The sequence below is a fragment of the Ailuropoda melanoleuca genome, chromosome 5 (assembly GCF_002007445.2).
Source record: "Ailuropoda melanoleuca isolate Jingjing chromosome 5, ASM200744v2, whole genome shotgun sequence".
Taxonomy (NCBI): domain Eukaryota; kingdom Metazoa; phylum Chordata; class Mammalia; order Carnivora; family Ursidae; genus Ailuropoda; species Ailuropoda melanoleuca.
In genome coordinates, this window is record NC_048222.1 from 42988246 (window position 1) to 43004967 (window position 16722).

The 16722-nt window shown below is 41.4% G+C and overlaps 1 protein-coding gene across 4 annotated transcripts in view; it reads right to left on the reverse strand.

The window, feature by feature from the left end:
* The window catches only part of ZNF609 (zinc finger protein 609), a 192903-nt gene extending 178012 nt beyond the window's left edge, over positions 1 to 14891 (reverse strand). For all 4 annotated transcript variants that reach the window (XM_034660832.1, XM_034660830.1, XM_034660831.1 and 1 more), the window contains exon 1: positions 14018 to 14891. In XM_034660832.1, coding sequence (XP_034516723.1) covers positions 14018 to 14764 — 747 coding nt within the window. In that variant the 5' untranslated portion in view covers positions 14765 to 14891. The remainder of the gene's footprint in view (positions 1 to 14017) is intronic.
* Between the last annotated feature and the right edge of the window lie 1831 nt (positions 14892 to 16722).

Here is a 16722-nt window from a genome sequence, read left to right on the forward strand (position 1 = left end):
GAATGTAACAAATGCCCATGTAGAACATAAAACACAGTTACTTTTTTCTGGTTAATTATTTTCAATAGGGGAGGAGGAAGAAGAAAAGACCTCTCTAAATCTGTATAACTAACCATAATCCCACCTGGTCAAGACAGGACCAATAACAAATGTAAGAGCCTCACAAGTAACAAAAAAATAATTTAAAAGACAGGATTTTTTTTTTTTTTTTCAAACATGGTTTAGCTGAAAGTCAGAAAAGGATAGAAAGTGAAGAGTAACTTAGAGAAGTTACCAAAGGCACTAAGCCTAAGAGGCACTAGGCTTAGGGATATTTACGCTGGTAAGAAGAGAATAGCTCTGTTCTTCCCTTTGCCTATAGATGACCCTTGTTTAACTCAAGGGTAAGACCTGAGGCTACCATACAGAAGACCAAGGGAGCCTAAAGAGAAAGAATTTGTGGTTATTGTGGGGAACATTAAAGTTGGACTTGAAAAGTAAATGCTAAAAAGAATATTCATTATATTAAGCTGGGTTCAATCCAAGGACCTGTAAATTTCCATTACAGAGAGAATCTGCACCCCGAAATTTCCTCTATCATAAAATACCTTTGTATACTAAACAGATAACTAGATATATACATTTAACATAACCAAATAAACTATATGTGGCTGGCAATAAAAAGAAAAGAAAGAACGATCTGAATGGTTTGGGCCTCACAGTTATTCCACTCATTGGGTATACCCTCTGGAGGGAGCCAGAGAGGGGAGACTTGAACTGTCTGTTCATTTACCTGGTTTCCAATCCCATGCGCCTCTCACAGTGTAAGTATTTAGCTAGGGCTAGGGGAACTCTAGTATCTATGAATACATATTTTTCATCAATACAGTCCTTAAACACAAGCCAGATTTTAAATGAGACCTCAAACTGAAAAAGTAATGGTTTCAATGCTGGAGAAAAACTTGTTTGTGTTGAATTTATGAAGCCAGTATGTCAATCTCCAACATGGGGACAGCCAAAGTAATTTTCAAGACTATTTTCTCTCTCTTTTTTTTTAAGATTTTATTTATTTACTCATGAGAGACAGAGAGAGAGAGAGAGGCAGAGGAGGGAGAAGGCGGCCTGATGAGGGACTTGATCCCAGAACCCTGGGATCATGACCTGAGCCGAAGGCAGACGTCCAACCAACTGAGCCACCCAGGTGCCCTCAAGAATATTTTCTGATCAAGTGCTTCATACCCTGACTTTAGAACCTAATCCTTGAAAGGGAAGGGAAAGGATAGGAAAGATAGCAGACACAAACAAAAATGAAAAAACTTCTCAGCCTCTTTCTGAAATTGTAATAAGCAATCAGCTTGTTTGATTTCAAGTCTCCAAATTTTCAATCTAAGCACATATGTATAAGCAAAATGAAAAATGCCTTATGGCATATTTTATCTAAAACAGACACTCCACCAGATGTTTAGGAATCTGCATACTGACGGATTTAAGATCTAACCTAATATGGTGTATATAAATGTGTAGTCACATCATATGATGACTTCTTCCCCAGATTTGCCATTTTTTCTCTTCCTATTCAGTGGTATATATATTTGAAATACTCCAAAACCTAGAGAGATCCACCTGAAGTACGGATCAATATAAATTCTAAGAGCACAGGTAATACATGTACCAGGATTAAAAACCATATTTTAAATTTTATTATATGAGAATTTAAGGCTATAAAATTATAGTTTTGGCCAAAATATGTCATTCCATGATGTTTTTAACTGAGTTTGCAGCATATTCAAGTATGTGTTCATCTCTGATAACAACTGTAGCATTCTAATTATTCTTTCTTAGGTATGAGACTTAAAATCCCAGCAGGGAAATACTTTGTACTCATACAAAGAGAAATACTTTAATTCTCTTATTGACTTCAAAGAAATAGTACGTGTTTATTTAAGAAGCAAAGAACTTGGGGGACTTCTACTGTTTATGTCAGGTGATGTTCTCTCTTCCTAAAACAGCATGTTAAATTTGAATGTGACCAGAAACATGCTCAGGAATACGGTCGTTATTGGACAGCTACATTATTTTATTCTGTGATGCCATGAATTTCCAGAAAATTATGAACACCAATGGTCTAATAAACACAGAAATACTTTCACAAATAGATTAGAAAATAGACTGCTTTTGGATTAGCAATACATTTATCTAAACCTGTCTTCTACTCCCTTCTATTTATATTTTTTAAAAATATCTCAAGTTGCCTATATGGCAAATATATCTAGTCATAAGAATTTTGCTCAAATTTGGGGCACCCAGATGACTCAGTCAGTTAAGCATCTGCCTTCAGCACAGGTCATGGTCTCAGGGTCCTGAGACCAAGCCCCACATCCAACTCCCTGCTCAGCAGGGAATCTGCTTCTCCCTCTGCTCCTCCCCCTGCTCACACGGTCTCTCTCTCTCATAAACAAATACATAAATAAATAAATAAAATCTTCAAAAAAGAATTTTGCTCAAATTTGCCTTAAAAATTCTGGAACGATAATTTAAAATTGAATTAGTAACACTGATATGGATGTCCTCCTTTAAAAACTATAACTATCAGAAATTCAGGAATTAGTTCTCCTAATTAAGGGAATAAGAAGTCAGATTCGTTATAGCTGTATTCTGAAATGACTGACCTCAACACAATGATTGAGAAATGAAAAAGGAGAGTTGGAGGAGAATCTTAGAATCAGATGATATCTAAAGTGCAATGCATAGTTCCATCTGGAAATGGCAAAAAAAAAAAAAAAAAAAACCAAGGACAACTTCCACAATGATAGTGGTTTTTAACAAAGAGGCACATGAAAAGCATCCACCAAAGTTTTAAAAAATATGTACATGCTTGCACTCCCCAGCTCTAAAGATTCCACTTCAGTAGGGCACTTTTACCTTTGTGGAAGTTCCAAAATAATTCTGATATGCACCTCCAGTAGAGAAGCCTCCACACTAAGAGACTCTTCAACTTGAATGTTAATTTCTCTAAACCTCACATTACTTTGCTTGGTGTATGATGATCACTAAGGATTAATTCAGTGAAGAGTTAAATACTTAACTTCTGAAGAAACATATCTAATAGGAAATATCAACTCTGAGTTGAGTGGGCTGGGTACCAGTTTACAAAAAAACTTTTTATGATGTCAAGAACCAAATAACAGGGGCGCCTGGGTGGCACGGCGGTTAAGCGTCTGCCTTCGGCTCAGGGCGTGATCCCGGCGTTATGGGATCAAGTCCCACATCAGGCTCCTCTGCTGTGAGCCTTGCTTCTTCCTCTCCCACTCCCCCTGCTTGTGTTCCCTCTCTCGCTGGCTGTCTCTATCTCTGTCGAATAAATAAATAAAATCTTTACAAAAAAAAAAAAAGAACCAAATAACAAAAATGGAGGCCAACAGAAGACATACAGATGGCCAACAGGTACATGAAAAGATGTTCAAAGTCATTAATCATCAGGGAAATGCAAATCAAAACCACAATAAGGTATGACCTCATGCCTGTTAGAAGAGCTATTATTAAAAAGGTAAGAAATAAGTGTTGGTGAGGTTGTGGAGCATAAGAAACCCTTGTGCACTACTGTAGGAATGTAAACTAGTGCAGACACTATGGAAAATAGTTTCCTCAAAAAACTAAAAATAGAACTCCCATACAATCCAGCAATTCTACTTGCGGATATTTACCCAAAGAAAACAAAAACACTAATTTGAAAAGATATATGCATACCCATGTTCACTGCAGCATTATTTACAATAGCCAAGACATGGAAACAACCTAAATGTCCACCAGTGGATGAATGGATAAGAAAATCTGGCATGAGTATATGTATATAAAATGGAATATTTTTCATTCATAAAAAAAAGTGAAATCTTGCCATTTACAACTACACAGAGGGACCTTGAGGGCATTACAGTAAGTGAAATAAGTCAGAAAAAGATAAATACTATATGATCTCACTTATATGTGGAATCTATTTTTTTTGAGAGAGAGAGGACGCATGCATGCATGAGTGGCGTGGGGGACGCGGGTGTTGGGAAGAGGGAGAGGGAGAGAGACACTCTTAAGCAGGCTCCATGCCCAGTGCAGAGCCCAATGCAGGGCTTGATCTCATGACCCTGAGATCATGACCTGAGCCGAACCCAGAAGTCAGACACTCAACGGACTGAGCCACCCAGGCACCCCTATATGTGGAATTTAAACAAAACAAAACAAAAAACCATCCAAGCTCATGGATATAGAGAACAGATCGGTGGTTGCCTGAGGTGAGGAGTGAGGAGTGGGTGAAATGGGTGAAAAAGGTCAAAAGGTATAATCTCCAGTTATAAAATGGATAAGCCATGGGGATATAAGTAATGTATGGCATGGTGACCATAGTTAATAATACTGTATTACAGATTTGAAAGTAGCTAGGAGAATAAATCTTGAAAGTTCTCATCAGAAGAAAAAGATTTTTGTAACTTTATGTAGTTATAGATGTTAACTGGACTTATTGTGGTGATCATTTTGCAGTATATACAAATACTGAATCATCATGTTGTACACCTGAAACTAATATATTATGTCAATCATTCCTTAATTAAAAAAAAAAAAGACAAAAAGTTTAATGGCCAGGTCTGGCTCATCTAAACACAATACAGTATTTGCTATTAGGGCTGGAATCCAACGGTCTCAAATTTAAAAATATTCAATTAGTGTATTTTTCAGGCACACAGTCAAATTGTACTTTCCCAATGGACAATATTTCAAGTTGAAAACTGACTACCAAAAATCTAAGAACTGCCTTTTTATTTACTGCAGCTAGTAACAAATTCACAAAAAGAAGTACCTTAATCCTCATTCTTCTTCTACTGTTCAGACAACCTGTAGCTCTTAATCCTTTAAAAGGCTAAAGTCTGGGGGCGCCTGGGTGGCTCAGTTGTTAAGCGTCTGCCTTTGGCTCAGGGCATGATCCTGGAGTCCTAGGATCGAGCCCCACATCAGGCTCCTCCACTATGAGCCTGCTTCTTCCTCTCCCACTCCCCCTGCTTGTGTTCCCTCTCTCGCTGGCTGTCTCTCTCGGTCAAATAAATAAAATCTTAAAAAAAAAAAAAAAGAGGCTAAAGTCTGTACTCCTTAAGGATTAACAAAAGGGAAAAAAACTTTCTGAACTAAAGCAGTCATGTTACATTCATTTCAATCCTTAGAAAAATAGTTCAGAAGGTCTGAATATATACCAAAAAACCTGACTTTAATGGGAAACAGCTAAGCAAGAGCCATAGTTCTTTTTTTTTTTTTTAAGATTTTATTTATTTGAGAAAGAAAGCACCAGTCGGAAGAGAGGCAGAGGGAGAGGAAAAAGCAGACTCCCCGCTGAGCAGGGAACCTGATGTGGGGCTTGATCCCAGGACCTCGAGATCATGGCCTGAGCCGAAGGTAGATGCTTAACCGACTGAGACACTCAGGTGCCCCAAGAGCCACGGTTCTTCAACCAGAGATCAGCCCTGTACCAAAAGGAATCCAACAAACACTTCCAAACTAATCAATCAAACACTATAACTCCAAACCTCAATAGCTTCAAATGCTCTGAATCAATCTCTCTCTCCTCAAGCCTTCCTGGAAACCAGGAGTTAAAATATAAGCTATCGTAAACTCATTCTTTTCCCAAACCTTCAGGTGCTTAACTCTTTAGAATCTCTATAGATATCCTTTCATCTTAATTTCACAATGACCTTGTATCTCATAACTAACAACATTATAATAGCAACAGCTAACATTCACTGCGTAGTTACAACATGGTAACCACTGTGCTGGGTGCTTAATGTTCTTTATCTGATCTAATCCTCACAATAAGGTCAGTTCCACATTACAGATGAGAAAAGAAGCTCAGAAAAGTTAAATATTTTAAATATCTCTACTGCTCTCAAAGTCCCAAACCCTTAGGTATTCCTTCCAATTTGATCCTCGTTATTAAAAAGGGAAGGTGCAGGATGCCTGTGGCTCAGTCGGTTAAGCATCTGCCTTTGGCTCAGGTCATGATCCCAAGGTCCTGGGATTGAGTCCCGCACTAGGCTCCTTGCTCACCAGGGAGCCTGCTTCTCCCTCTGCCTGCCACTCCCCCTGCGTCTGAGCTCTGACAAATAAACAAAATCTTTAAAAATAAACAAATAAAATAAAAGGTGAAGGTGCTCTATGACAGCAGATCTTAAACTTTGGTGTGTAACATGGTCAAAGAAAGAGCTAATGTTAAAACACAAATTGTTGGGCCTCAACCCCAGAGTTTCTGTTTTGGGGGTCTGGGATGGGTCCTGATATTTGAATTTCTTCTTCTTCTTTTTTTTTTTTTAAGATTTTATTTATTTATTTGACAGAGAGAGACAGCGAGACAGGGAACGCAAGCAAGGGCAGTGTGAGAGGGAGAAGCAAGCTTCCCGCCGAGCAGGGAGCCCGATGTGGGGCTCCATCCCAGGACCCTGGGATCATGACCTGAGCCAAAGGCAGACGCTTAATGGCTGAGCCACCTAGGCGCCCCTGATATTTGAATTTCTAGTCTACGGCCATACCACCCTGAATGTGCCCAATCTCGTCTGAATTTCTAACAAGTTCCCAGATGCTGCTGCTGCTGGTACAGGGACTACTGCTTTATAAAAAGGTTAAAAGGAAGTAATCCCCTCTCACCTTAGCTATCATTTTCTCATGTGAAAACACTTCTCTACAGAGTACTTCTAACAAGAGAGACACTTAGAACTTAAAAAAACCTCCAGGGTCTGAAAGCTAAGACTTCTTTTTTCCCCCACTTCGCAAAGGCCCCAATATCATCAATGACATTAAGATAGTAGAAATCCAAAAAAGGAAAATTAAGAACAGAATGACTGTAAAATTCTGCTCAAGGGCCTGTCACCATCCACATTTTACTTCTTCAGCCTGAAAGTGTTTCCTTTCGGTGTCCTAGGGCCAGAGACACGCCAAAAGAAAAAGGAGGTAGATTGTTTTGTAATACTAAAAAATCGAGGACAGGTTCTAAAAATATAATAGAATTTTGCCCTATAAACAGAAAATCTCAAAATGCTATAAATTCCTTTTGTCTATCTCTCTTTTGTCACACTATCCTCCATCTCAAAGAGCTGTTCTTCTTAAGCAAGACTGATCCAAACTTTATCCTTTCTCAGGCAGCTTAAACACTGATTATGTCAATGTCATCTAGGATGAATGACTTCAAGCATAGGATTTGTTAAAAATGTCTCTTCAGCCTGCCAGGGAAACTTCTTACTTAGGTGGGTGCTGTCAACCATGACTAAACTGTACCAAGAGAAATATATTTTAAAATATTAATATGGCTTGGCACCTTCCTGATGCTAATCCTTCCAGTTCCATCCCAATGGCACAACTGGGAAATTAGCCGAAGAGAAAAAGCAATCTTCCCTCTGCTCTCTACTTTCAGATGCTCCTCCTGTACAGCTCTGCCACGCAGACTCATTCTATACATATACATAGAGATAGAACACGCGTGCACACACACACAAATAACTCTCGGCAGGAACCAAAAATCAAAGCCTAACCCCATGGTTTTGAAGTGAGCAAGTCCAATTTCCTTCTTTGTAGCCCTTGACACATGCTGGCTGGGAGCCGTCTGGATTTTTTTCTGCCTTGTTCCTGCACCAGAAGGCTCTGCACTGCAGGTCAGGGGATGATAAGGAAATGAACAGTGTAATTTCCAAGGCCTCTGAACACGGCCCTGTCAGCAGCTCTGGAGGCGGGTTACTCAAGCATGGCTTGAAGAGTGAAAACCACAGAGAGGAGGGCTCGGCCAGCCAGCAGTGGCAGGATCTCAGCTGTGTATGTTACTGCCACCTCCAGCCTGAAAGCCCAAGCCCTGCTGCCTCCCTGGATGAGCTCTGCTGGTAAAAGCTCTTATACCCAAATGGCAAAAATACAAGTTCGCACTGGGGGAGGAAGATTAAGAACTGGGACTTAGATTTTCCATGCACTCTTGTGTAGAGACAAAAAGCATTTAGTGCTCTTCCAGCATACATGATGAGATTGCACAGCCAGGCAAACCCACAATAACATCTATCCAACATACCAAACCCCTATCAGGGATATGGCCAGAAAGGAAACTCAATTTATATGAAATGTGAAATTCAACAGGCTACTTCAAGATCTTTTAAAGCCAATTTTCAGTCTCTCCCCTTCTCCAAACCCCACTATAAATATCAGGAGCTTTAGAACCCATCACCAGCACGAAAATTTCCCAACCCAGGTTTGGATCTTCTTCTGACCACACACAGTGCTCAAAATCTTAGTCAACATGTTTATCTATTTATACTGGGCTTCCTATAAAGGTGGAATGTGGTTATATTTCAGCCCATTATTGCCTAGGGCAGACTGAGACATATTTTACATCATGTTTTTCTAATATTTATTGAATGCTTCCTAATGAATGCCACACATTGTTCAAAATGTTTTATATGCATTAACTAATTTAATCTCATAACAACCCTACGTAGGAACTACTGTTTTCCTTATTTTGCAGGTGAAAAAAACTGAGGTAGAGCAGTTAAGGAACTTCCTCAAGATCACTCAGTTAATAAGTGGCAAAGCTGGGATACAAATCAGGTAGTCTGGCTCCAGAGTTTATACTCTTAACCACTAAGTTATACGTAAAAGTTGATGTGAATTTTTAAGTTTAGAAAGAAAGCTAGCGTTTTATGTCAGAAGTGGTTCCCAATTCTCAGCTGAAAAAGAAAATTCACAATGGTTCTCAAATGTTAAAGTACATAGCGATTATCTGGAGAGATTTCTGGAAGAGTTTTGGGCCCCTACTCCTGTAACTTATTTAGAACTGGGTAAGGGTCAAGAATCTGCATTTTGACACTCGGGTGATGTGATACACATGGTTTTACGGGCCACACTTTTAGGGACTCTACTATAGATGGTCAACTATAAGATCCAAAGAGCACGAAACTTCTCTGTTTTATTCACTAGTATATACTGAGCACCAAGCAAAATACCTGGAATCTAAAATGCACTCAATTGTCAACTATACCTCAATAAAAATTTTTTAATAAAAATAAATAAAATGCACTCAGTTAATGTACTGGATAAATGGCATTCAACAGTATATATCATGTCTTTATGAACTGTTAATATTCACAATACATTTAAGGTCTGCCTACTAGTGACATGTCCAAGAATGGAAATTTGAATGCAATATTCCAGAAAACACACACACACACAAAACCAAGCTCAAAGTAGCAGTTTAAAAAGTAACTTTCCCGGGGCGCCTGGGTGGCACAGCGGTTAAGCGTCTGCCTTCGGCTCAGGGCGTGATCCCGGCATTCTGGGATCTAGCCCCACATCAGGCTCTTCCGCTATGAGCCTGCTTCTTCCTCTCTCACTCCCCCTGCTTGTGTTCCCTCTCTCGCTGGCTGTCTCTATCTCTGTCAAATAAATAAATAAAATCTTTAAAAAAAAAAAAAAGTAACTTTCCCTTTTTATATATAATAGGCTAATAGGATAGGTTTAACACCAGCTGTAAATAGTTCTTTGCAAACACTGTCATCATACCAAAGAAACCTAAACTCAAGGATCCTTTGTTTACTAAGCATCTACAATGTTAAAAGCAGTATGAAAAACAACGAAAACAGTTTCAAGAGTATCTGGGAATTCACATCCAGTGTTTCTAAGGTAGTTTTTAGAGTGGAAAAAAGAGAATCCCTCATAACAGCTGAAGACTTCTTAATAACCCCAGAGTAAAAATATGCCATAAGAACTCGGTCACCAAAAAACTGGTTTCTAAGCCTGGCTTTGTTACCGACTACCATGAGAGCCTAGGCAAGTCACATGACCTCCCTGGTCTTAGTTTCTTCTTCCATAAAATGAGGAGATTGGACAAGATAATTTTTCTGTGGGCCCTCCTTGAATTACAACACACAGATGGAAAACAGAGCTACTGAAGAAAAATAAATTAAGCTCAGGCTCTGTTGCATCTCTGTCCCACAGAAATATCAACTTTTTAATTTTTTCCATGTAGGAAAATGCTTGAGGGCATTTGGCTTCAGGAAGCATGGCTGACTGCTACACCATCAATAGCTGAGAAAAAACAGCTAGTGAAGGAGGAAGGCTTTGAGAGAGAAAGCCTTGGATCAGAAGGAAAAAAAGAGACCCGACCTTGACTGGGCAATGAGGGATTTTAACACGAGAGAACTGAGCTGGGAGGCATAAACTAGGGCAGGAAAACAAAACCAAGGGCAAAGGAAGATGCTCTTAGAACACAGGATATGATAGCAAGCATGATGAGGGGAAAGAGCAAAGAGCACACTTAATGGGGTGGGTTTTTTTTTTTTTTTTTGGTTTTTTTTTGGTATCCTAAACTAAGGGGGGAAGTGGTAATATACGCAGGGGCTCGGCTGAGAGTAGCAGAAGCTGAGACCCAAAACGGGGCGGGGCGGGGGGAAACGACTGCAGACTGTTCCTACCTTGCAAGATCAAAAACAGCTGCTAAAAAGGGCCAGAGGAGCTTCTGGCTGCAAACCTCTAGATCCTTTAGCCAATAGAGCCTACTGGTTACTATACATGATTTGAAAAAATGAGTCTCACCTTAAATTCCTGGCTTAAGCCCTGACTCTGACAGGAGTCTGTACTGCAGGGCAGACTCAGCACAGATACATCACTGCCTTCTGTGGTTTGTAAATTCTTTTTTTCTTGCCTGTCAGAGTGGCAATGCAAGCACTAAACTCTAAGCTTGGAACATTCAGGCAGGCACCCTTTCTCCCCTTCCATCCCTAACTTAACAATCTATCAATCAAACCAGAGGCAAGGGAACAGGCAGGAGCCAAAAAGCTCTGTCTTGTTTATTCCTCAACATTCCCTCCCCCATCTCTTCAGCGGGCAGGAAGTATGAGCAGGAGTGTTCAATAACAATTCAGGGCAGCAGCAGTTGCTAAGAGCCATTTCTGGTCTCTTAGAACTCTGGGAAACAGCACAGTGAGCCCTTCCAGAGAAAGGTGTGGTGGAGCCTAAGTAGGATTCCATGAAGGGAAATTCACATCCTTGGCTGATAGGAAATTCCCTCATCCACGACCTAAGATACCTACCTAGATGAGAAGGTCCTCAGGTAGATAATTTGAATACTCAAATCTCCCTCATTAGCTAGTGGTAGACATGTGACAATTCCAACCTACACCACAAACTCTATTTGTCTTCTCCCCTATTTCCAAGGTGGTGGTGAGGGGGTAGGCAGACATGGTTAGGGCAAGACATCAGTCAAGACATTTCCCAAATTTTACGAGTTTTCTTTCTTCCTGAGAGCTGCCAGCTCAAAGTATATAATTCCCAGATTATATCAAAACATGTGTTTTGCTCTTTTAGTTCTATTGGTTCATATAGACCCCACATAGAAGGAACATTCCAAACTGATCGAGGCATAGGCAAGCCCATTATCTCAGAGAGAAAATCTTAAAAGTTTTCAAAGCCTTAACATATAAGCTATAGTAGTAACCATCACTGAGCCCCTATTATGCCCTAAACCCTGGAGTCCTTGTTTCCCAAAAGTTGATTTGCTCTAAGATTCCTAGCCTTCTTTTCCCTTAAGTCTTCCCCTCCTCCCATTCCAGAAACATTCTCTCCCTGCACAGTGTTTTCATCTCCTAGCAACTTCCAAACATTTATTTAAATAATTATTTCAATGAACAAAGGCTTTATGGAAAGGAACCCCAGAACCAGACTGTTCAAAAGGGTTGAGGGAACAGGGAAAGAATTGAGAAACCAGGTTTTGGCTTATAGTAACATCAAGCTGCACAGCAACTTTCTGCTTCTAAAAGTACTTCCCAGCAATTTTATCTTTCTTTCAAAAACTGAAGTGGTCTTTCTCCCTTTTCTCTCTCATTCCATTGCCCCACTGTCAGTCTCCTTGGGAGACAAGGCTTATATACCACAGGTACATTATGAAGGGGCAAACCTCCCTGGCACCAAGGTGTTTTCTTAGCTGAATACGCCGCATCTTTCAGCCGAATTATAATCTGAAGGGCAGCCACCCAATTGGTCGCTGGACCTCCAAGAGAAAACGGGTTCCATTTGCTACTCTGTTGGAGACTATCATGGACATTTAGACTTAAATCCAGCAGGAAGCTCAGCATCATTAATCCTTTCGCCTGCAGATGACTACTGGGCCTACAAGACTGCATGCAACATCAGTCAAGAGTTCTAAACAAAAAGGAAAATGAAGTCCACTCTCAGAAGTGGCCACTTTTCGGAGAGCCTGGGTGGCTCAGTCGGTTGAGTGTCTGCCTTTGGTTCTGGTCATGATTCCAGGGTCCTGGGATAGAGCCCCGAATTAGGCTCCCTGATCCATGGGGAGCCTGCTTCTCCCTCTCCCTCTGCCTGCTGCTCCCCCGACTTGTGCATGCATGTGTGCTCTTTCTTGGTCAAATAAATAAATAAATCTTAAAAAAAAAAAAAAAGAAGTGGCCACTTTTCAGCACAGGAAGAACAATAATTATGAACATGGATATATGGCAAGAGTTTATTGCAGCCAGATGTAGGGAACAGTCTAATGGGCCTGGAACAGAAGCAAGAACTCCTGGTACTCCTAGGCCTCTTTAAAACAGTATTATCCATCTGCACCCCAGAGAAAATGGTAAATCACAGCCAGCACAGGACGAGCCATGCCAGTAGCCAGCTGGAACTTGACGCTGCTGAGGTGGACTATAGCATCTGTCACCTAAACATAGGCAGCTTCTCTCTGGCAGCTGCCTCTGGTGAAAGGGAATGAACCATTGTGTTATTAGTGGAAGAAAATTCACAGCCCTGTTACCAGGGAAGCCCAGATGTTGCTAAGAGCTACAGATGTGCCGGAGGCAAAGACCAAAATACCTACAGCAAAGAAAGCACAAGCTACCACTGGAATCCAGGCACGGAGAGGGCACCACCACACAAACATACACATGCAGCCTCTATTTATTAAACTTACATATGGAAATAGGTATTCCCTGTTGCAGCTGATGTAATTACAGAGAAACCAATTTATACTGCATCTGCTGGGGTCAGCTGAAAGCACAGGGTGAGCAAAACACAGAACGGAAAAATCAAGAGCCCATGAAGAGCTCATCATCAGGCCGGCCACTTTGCAGGAAATTGTAAGCTACTGAAGTTTAAGGCAGCCTGAGCTGACCCTACACTCACACCTACTCTGCTCCAGCCCTGCAAGCTCTATTTCCTGAGACATGAACTAAGACCATCTTCCCAGAGGAGGAGAGCCCCTCCTGGGGCTGCAAGCACCTGTCCTTCCAACTCAAGCAGAAGGTAAGGTATCATTACACTGTTTGGCAGCTATTAAACCACCAGGACACTTTGATCACCAATAGTTGAGGGAGATACTTGGCCACGAACTATACTTTTAGTGGCCAAAGAATCTCTTTTAAGGCCAAACATGCACAGCCACAACACTAACTCATAAGGCCTGATTACGTACCTCTTAGTACAGTCAGTACCTCCTGCTCCCTTATTTACCTGCCCCTTTGCTCGTTGGTAGCCACCAATAGAACACTTGGTAGATATCATACCATGAACTTATTTAAACTTTTCTCTTCCAAAAACACAACAGCGCCATTTATTCCATTAAGAACAGCACTCAATCGAAAGCCTATCATCAACTTACTAAGTTTATCAATGACTCTGAGGATGAAATACCAGCAAGCTGGGGACCACATAAAGGTTGATGCCAGTCTCCAGCAACAAGTATCTGAGGGTGGGACAAGGACGAGGTGACGGGTTCTCAACTTGACTTAGAGAAAATTCATTCTACCAAGTAGCTGCCCCCAACAATAGATATTCTCCCAAATGCCCAGGCCTGCTGTTAATGAATCTGTAGAGAATCCCCTAATTTGGAACAAAAGCACATTATCATTACCAGCTGCTCTGACCTTGTAATTGGTCATTACCCACAAACTAATGAGCCTCCCACAGAGTGCACAAAGCATTTGGTGGTTAGTCCAGGGCAGTTCTGACTGGCAGTAGGCAGCCAGATCTGGCCACCTCTTACCTTTTCAGACTTGACTTTCTTTAGCGGGCGACACTCATTCTCCCCTTCCTCTGGCTCCGGTTTAGCTCCCAAAGGATTGAGCGCTGCCCCAGGCTCAATAGCTATACTCCCAAGTGGCTCCACAGTTCCTGTATCCACCCCTGCACTTCCATCATACTGACCACCCCGTCCTCCCAAGGGAACTGGCTGGAGGACCCCAGGATCCTTTTCTGAACAAGTCCCCAATCCTTCGCTTCTCTCCTTCTTGCTCTTAGATGAGCTGTTCTCCTTCTCCTTTTTGGAGCCGGCTATACTGCGGGATGCCTTAGCGGCCTTCTCTGAGCCCTTGGGAGCAATAGCAGCAACCAGGCTTCCTGCATTGGCACCATCTCCTGAGCGTCCCTGCACCTCTTTCTTGCTAGCTGCCCCCTCACTTGGAGTGAACAGGGAAGTCCCTGGAGTGGGTTTGCTAGTGTCTTTGCCACTCTTATTCCTTTTGGATTTTGATTTGCCTTCCTTCCCTTGAGGACCTGGCACTGGGGTCACAAACTTGATGTTGTCTGGTAGTGTGGCCACAGCATTGGGAGCCGGTATCCCCACCTCCTTTGAGCCTGACATTTCCAGTTTCTGCTGGTCCTTTTCCAGATCGGCGTCCAGGTCAATGATGAGATTCCCTACTCCAATGTCCCATTCATCCCCACTGTCGTATGTCTCAACCGGGTTTGCATCCACTCCTTTCCCTCCGGAGGCTCCACTGCTCAAGGACATCTTAGAGTCAACGTCCCACCTCAAGATTCAAGGCTCTTCCTTGCCCCCAGCTTTCCTATTTTCAGCTTCAGCTATGTTCTCAGACCTGCCACATTGGTCAGTACATGCCCAGTGGACAACATCATTGCTGGAAAAAGAAAATTTAAAGAGCTGTTAAAGGAAACAATACAGGCAAGGAGACAGCCTGAAATAAACTCCCACACAAAACAGACTGTTCCTAGGGGGCTATCACATCACAATGGACAAGACAAACAGGTTCAATTGTATTTCTAACCAAGTCACATTGGACCAGGGAAAACTTAATTCCCTTTCCATCTCCCCAGGGGAGAGTACAGTATTTCCAAATGCCCGGAGATTCTGTGTAAGTCTTAACTAGGAATCCTCTAGAGTTAGTTTCCCATTCCCAAGAGACTTATTTCTACTACCACTGCCAGCTGGCAATCCTCCCTCAATCAATACATGCCCTGGCACATACCGATTCAAGCTCTAGCACAACTTTACTCATACCCCCTTTCTCCTTGCTTCTTCTTGAATTATCAGAGACTCAGAACATGGACTTGCAAAGGCTGTGAAAGCCCTCTATGAACAGGGCCTGTCCCTACTAAAAATAATACGGATTCCTTGTCATTCTACTGTTTTGGCGGGAAAAAATCTTACTATAGATAAGAGTGAAAGAGAAAAAGCAAGCAGAACTAGGAAAAATATAACATCAGGATAGAGGACAAATATTGCAACTAAAGGAGACAATCCTTAGAGAGGACTCAACCAATCAGCTTAATTTCAGATAAATAAACCTTATTCAACTCCAGGTTTCAAATTATGTCCAAACAGCATAATTCAGTGTAGCCTTTGAAGTCTATAAAGACACACACACATAAACACACATGAAAAAATTTTACCCTGACTGAACACCACTAAAACCCCTAACAGCAGAGTGTGAAATAATTCTTCACATTTTTATATAGATTGGCGGCATGCTATTGATAAATACCAAGGCCTCACCACATGAAAACAGGCTGGCTAAAAAAGTGGGGGCGGGGGGGGGAGACAATTTATAACTCTCTGGTCTCCCAGCTCATGAGACTTCGGGAGTGTACCATCTAGAAAACCTGACAGCCAACAAATACCATCCAGGTATTACTTTATGACAAAGCGAAAGAATTCTGTTCTTGCTCACTCCCCTGTCCACCATCTTTCTACATCCATTTAGAAAAGAATGCTCATAAGATAACAGAGCAAAGAGCAAACCAGTAGTGGCACAATGAATCCTACAAAGTGGATTTCCAATTATAAATGCTACAGATAGGATAGAGACAAGACAAATTGTACTTTTTCACCTACTCTCTCAAGACAGTATCAAAGAATGAGGGTGCAGTTACAAAAGAAAACATCACCCCAAGACAGCAGAGCTGTACCAAGTAAAATGCCTGCTAGTAACTGGGACTTAAGAGAGAAAGGTGTGCATATTAATTTGCCATTTAACTGTAGATCTGAGAAGAAAATACGTCCTTTACACAAGTAGAGAGCTTAGTACCATTAGGAACAACTATTGCTGGCACTGAGTCTACAGAGATCTTACTTTATAAAAGGAAGAACAAATGGGGGGGTGGACATGATGTAGGAACTATGAAAAAATGCCACCCACAAGGTAAAGGAAACATTACCCCTGAAGTCAGAGAAATGATACCTCTGAAAATATCTAGAATTTTATTTTTTAAAGACTTATTTTATTTATTTGAGAGAGATAAAGAGAGAGCATGAGTGGGGGTGGGGGTAGAGGGAGAAGCAGACTCCCTGCTAAGCAGGGAACCTGACACGGAGCTCAATCCCAGGATCCTGGGATCATGACCTGAGCTGAAGGCAGACACTTAACTGACTGAGCTACCCAGGAGCCCCAAATATCTAGAATTTTAAAGAAACTTTTTATTAAAATGTTTGTTTAGAATTCTCAATACCAC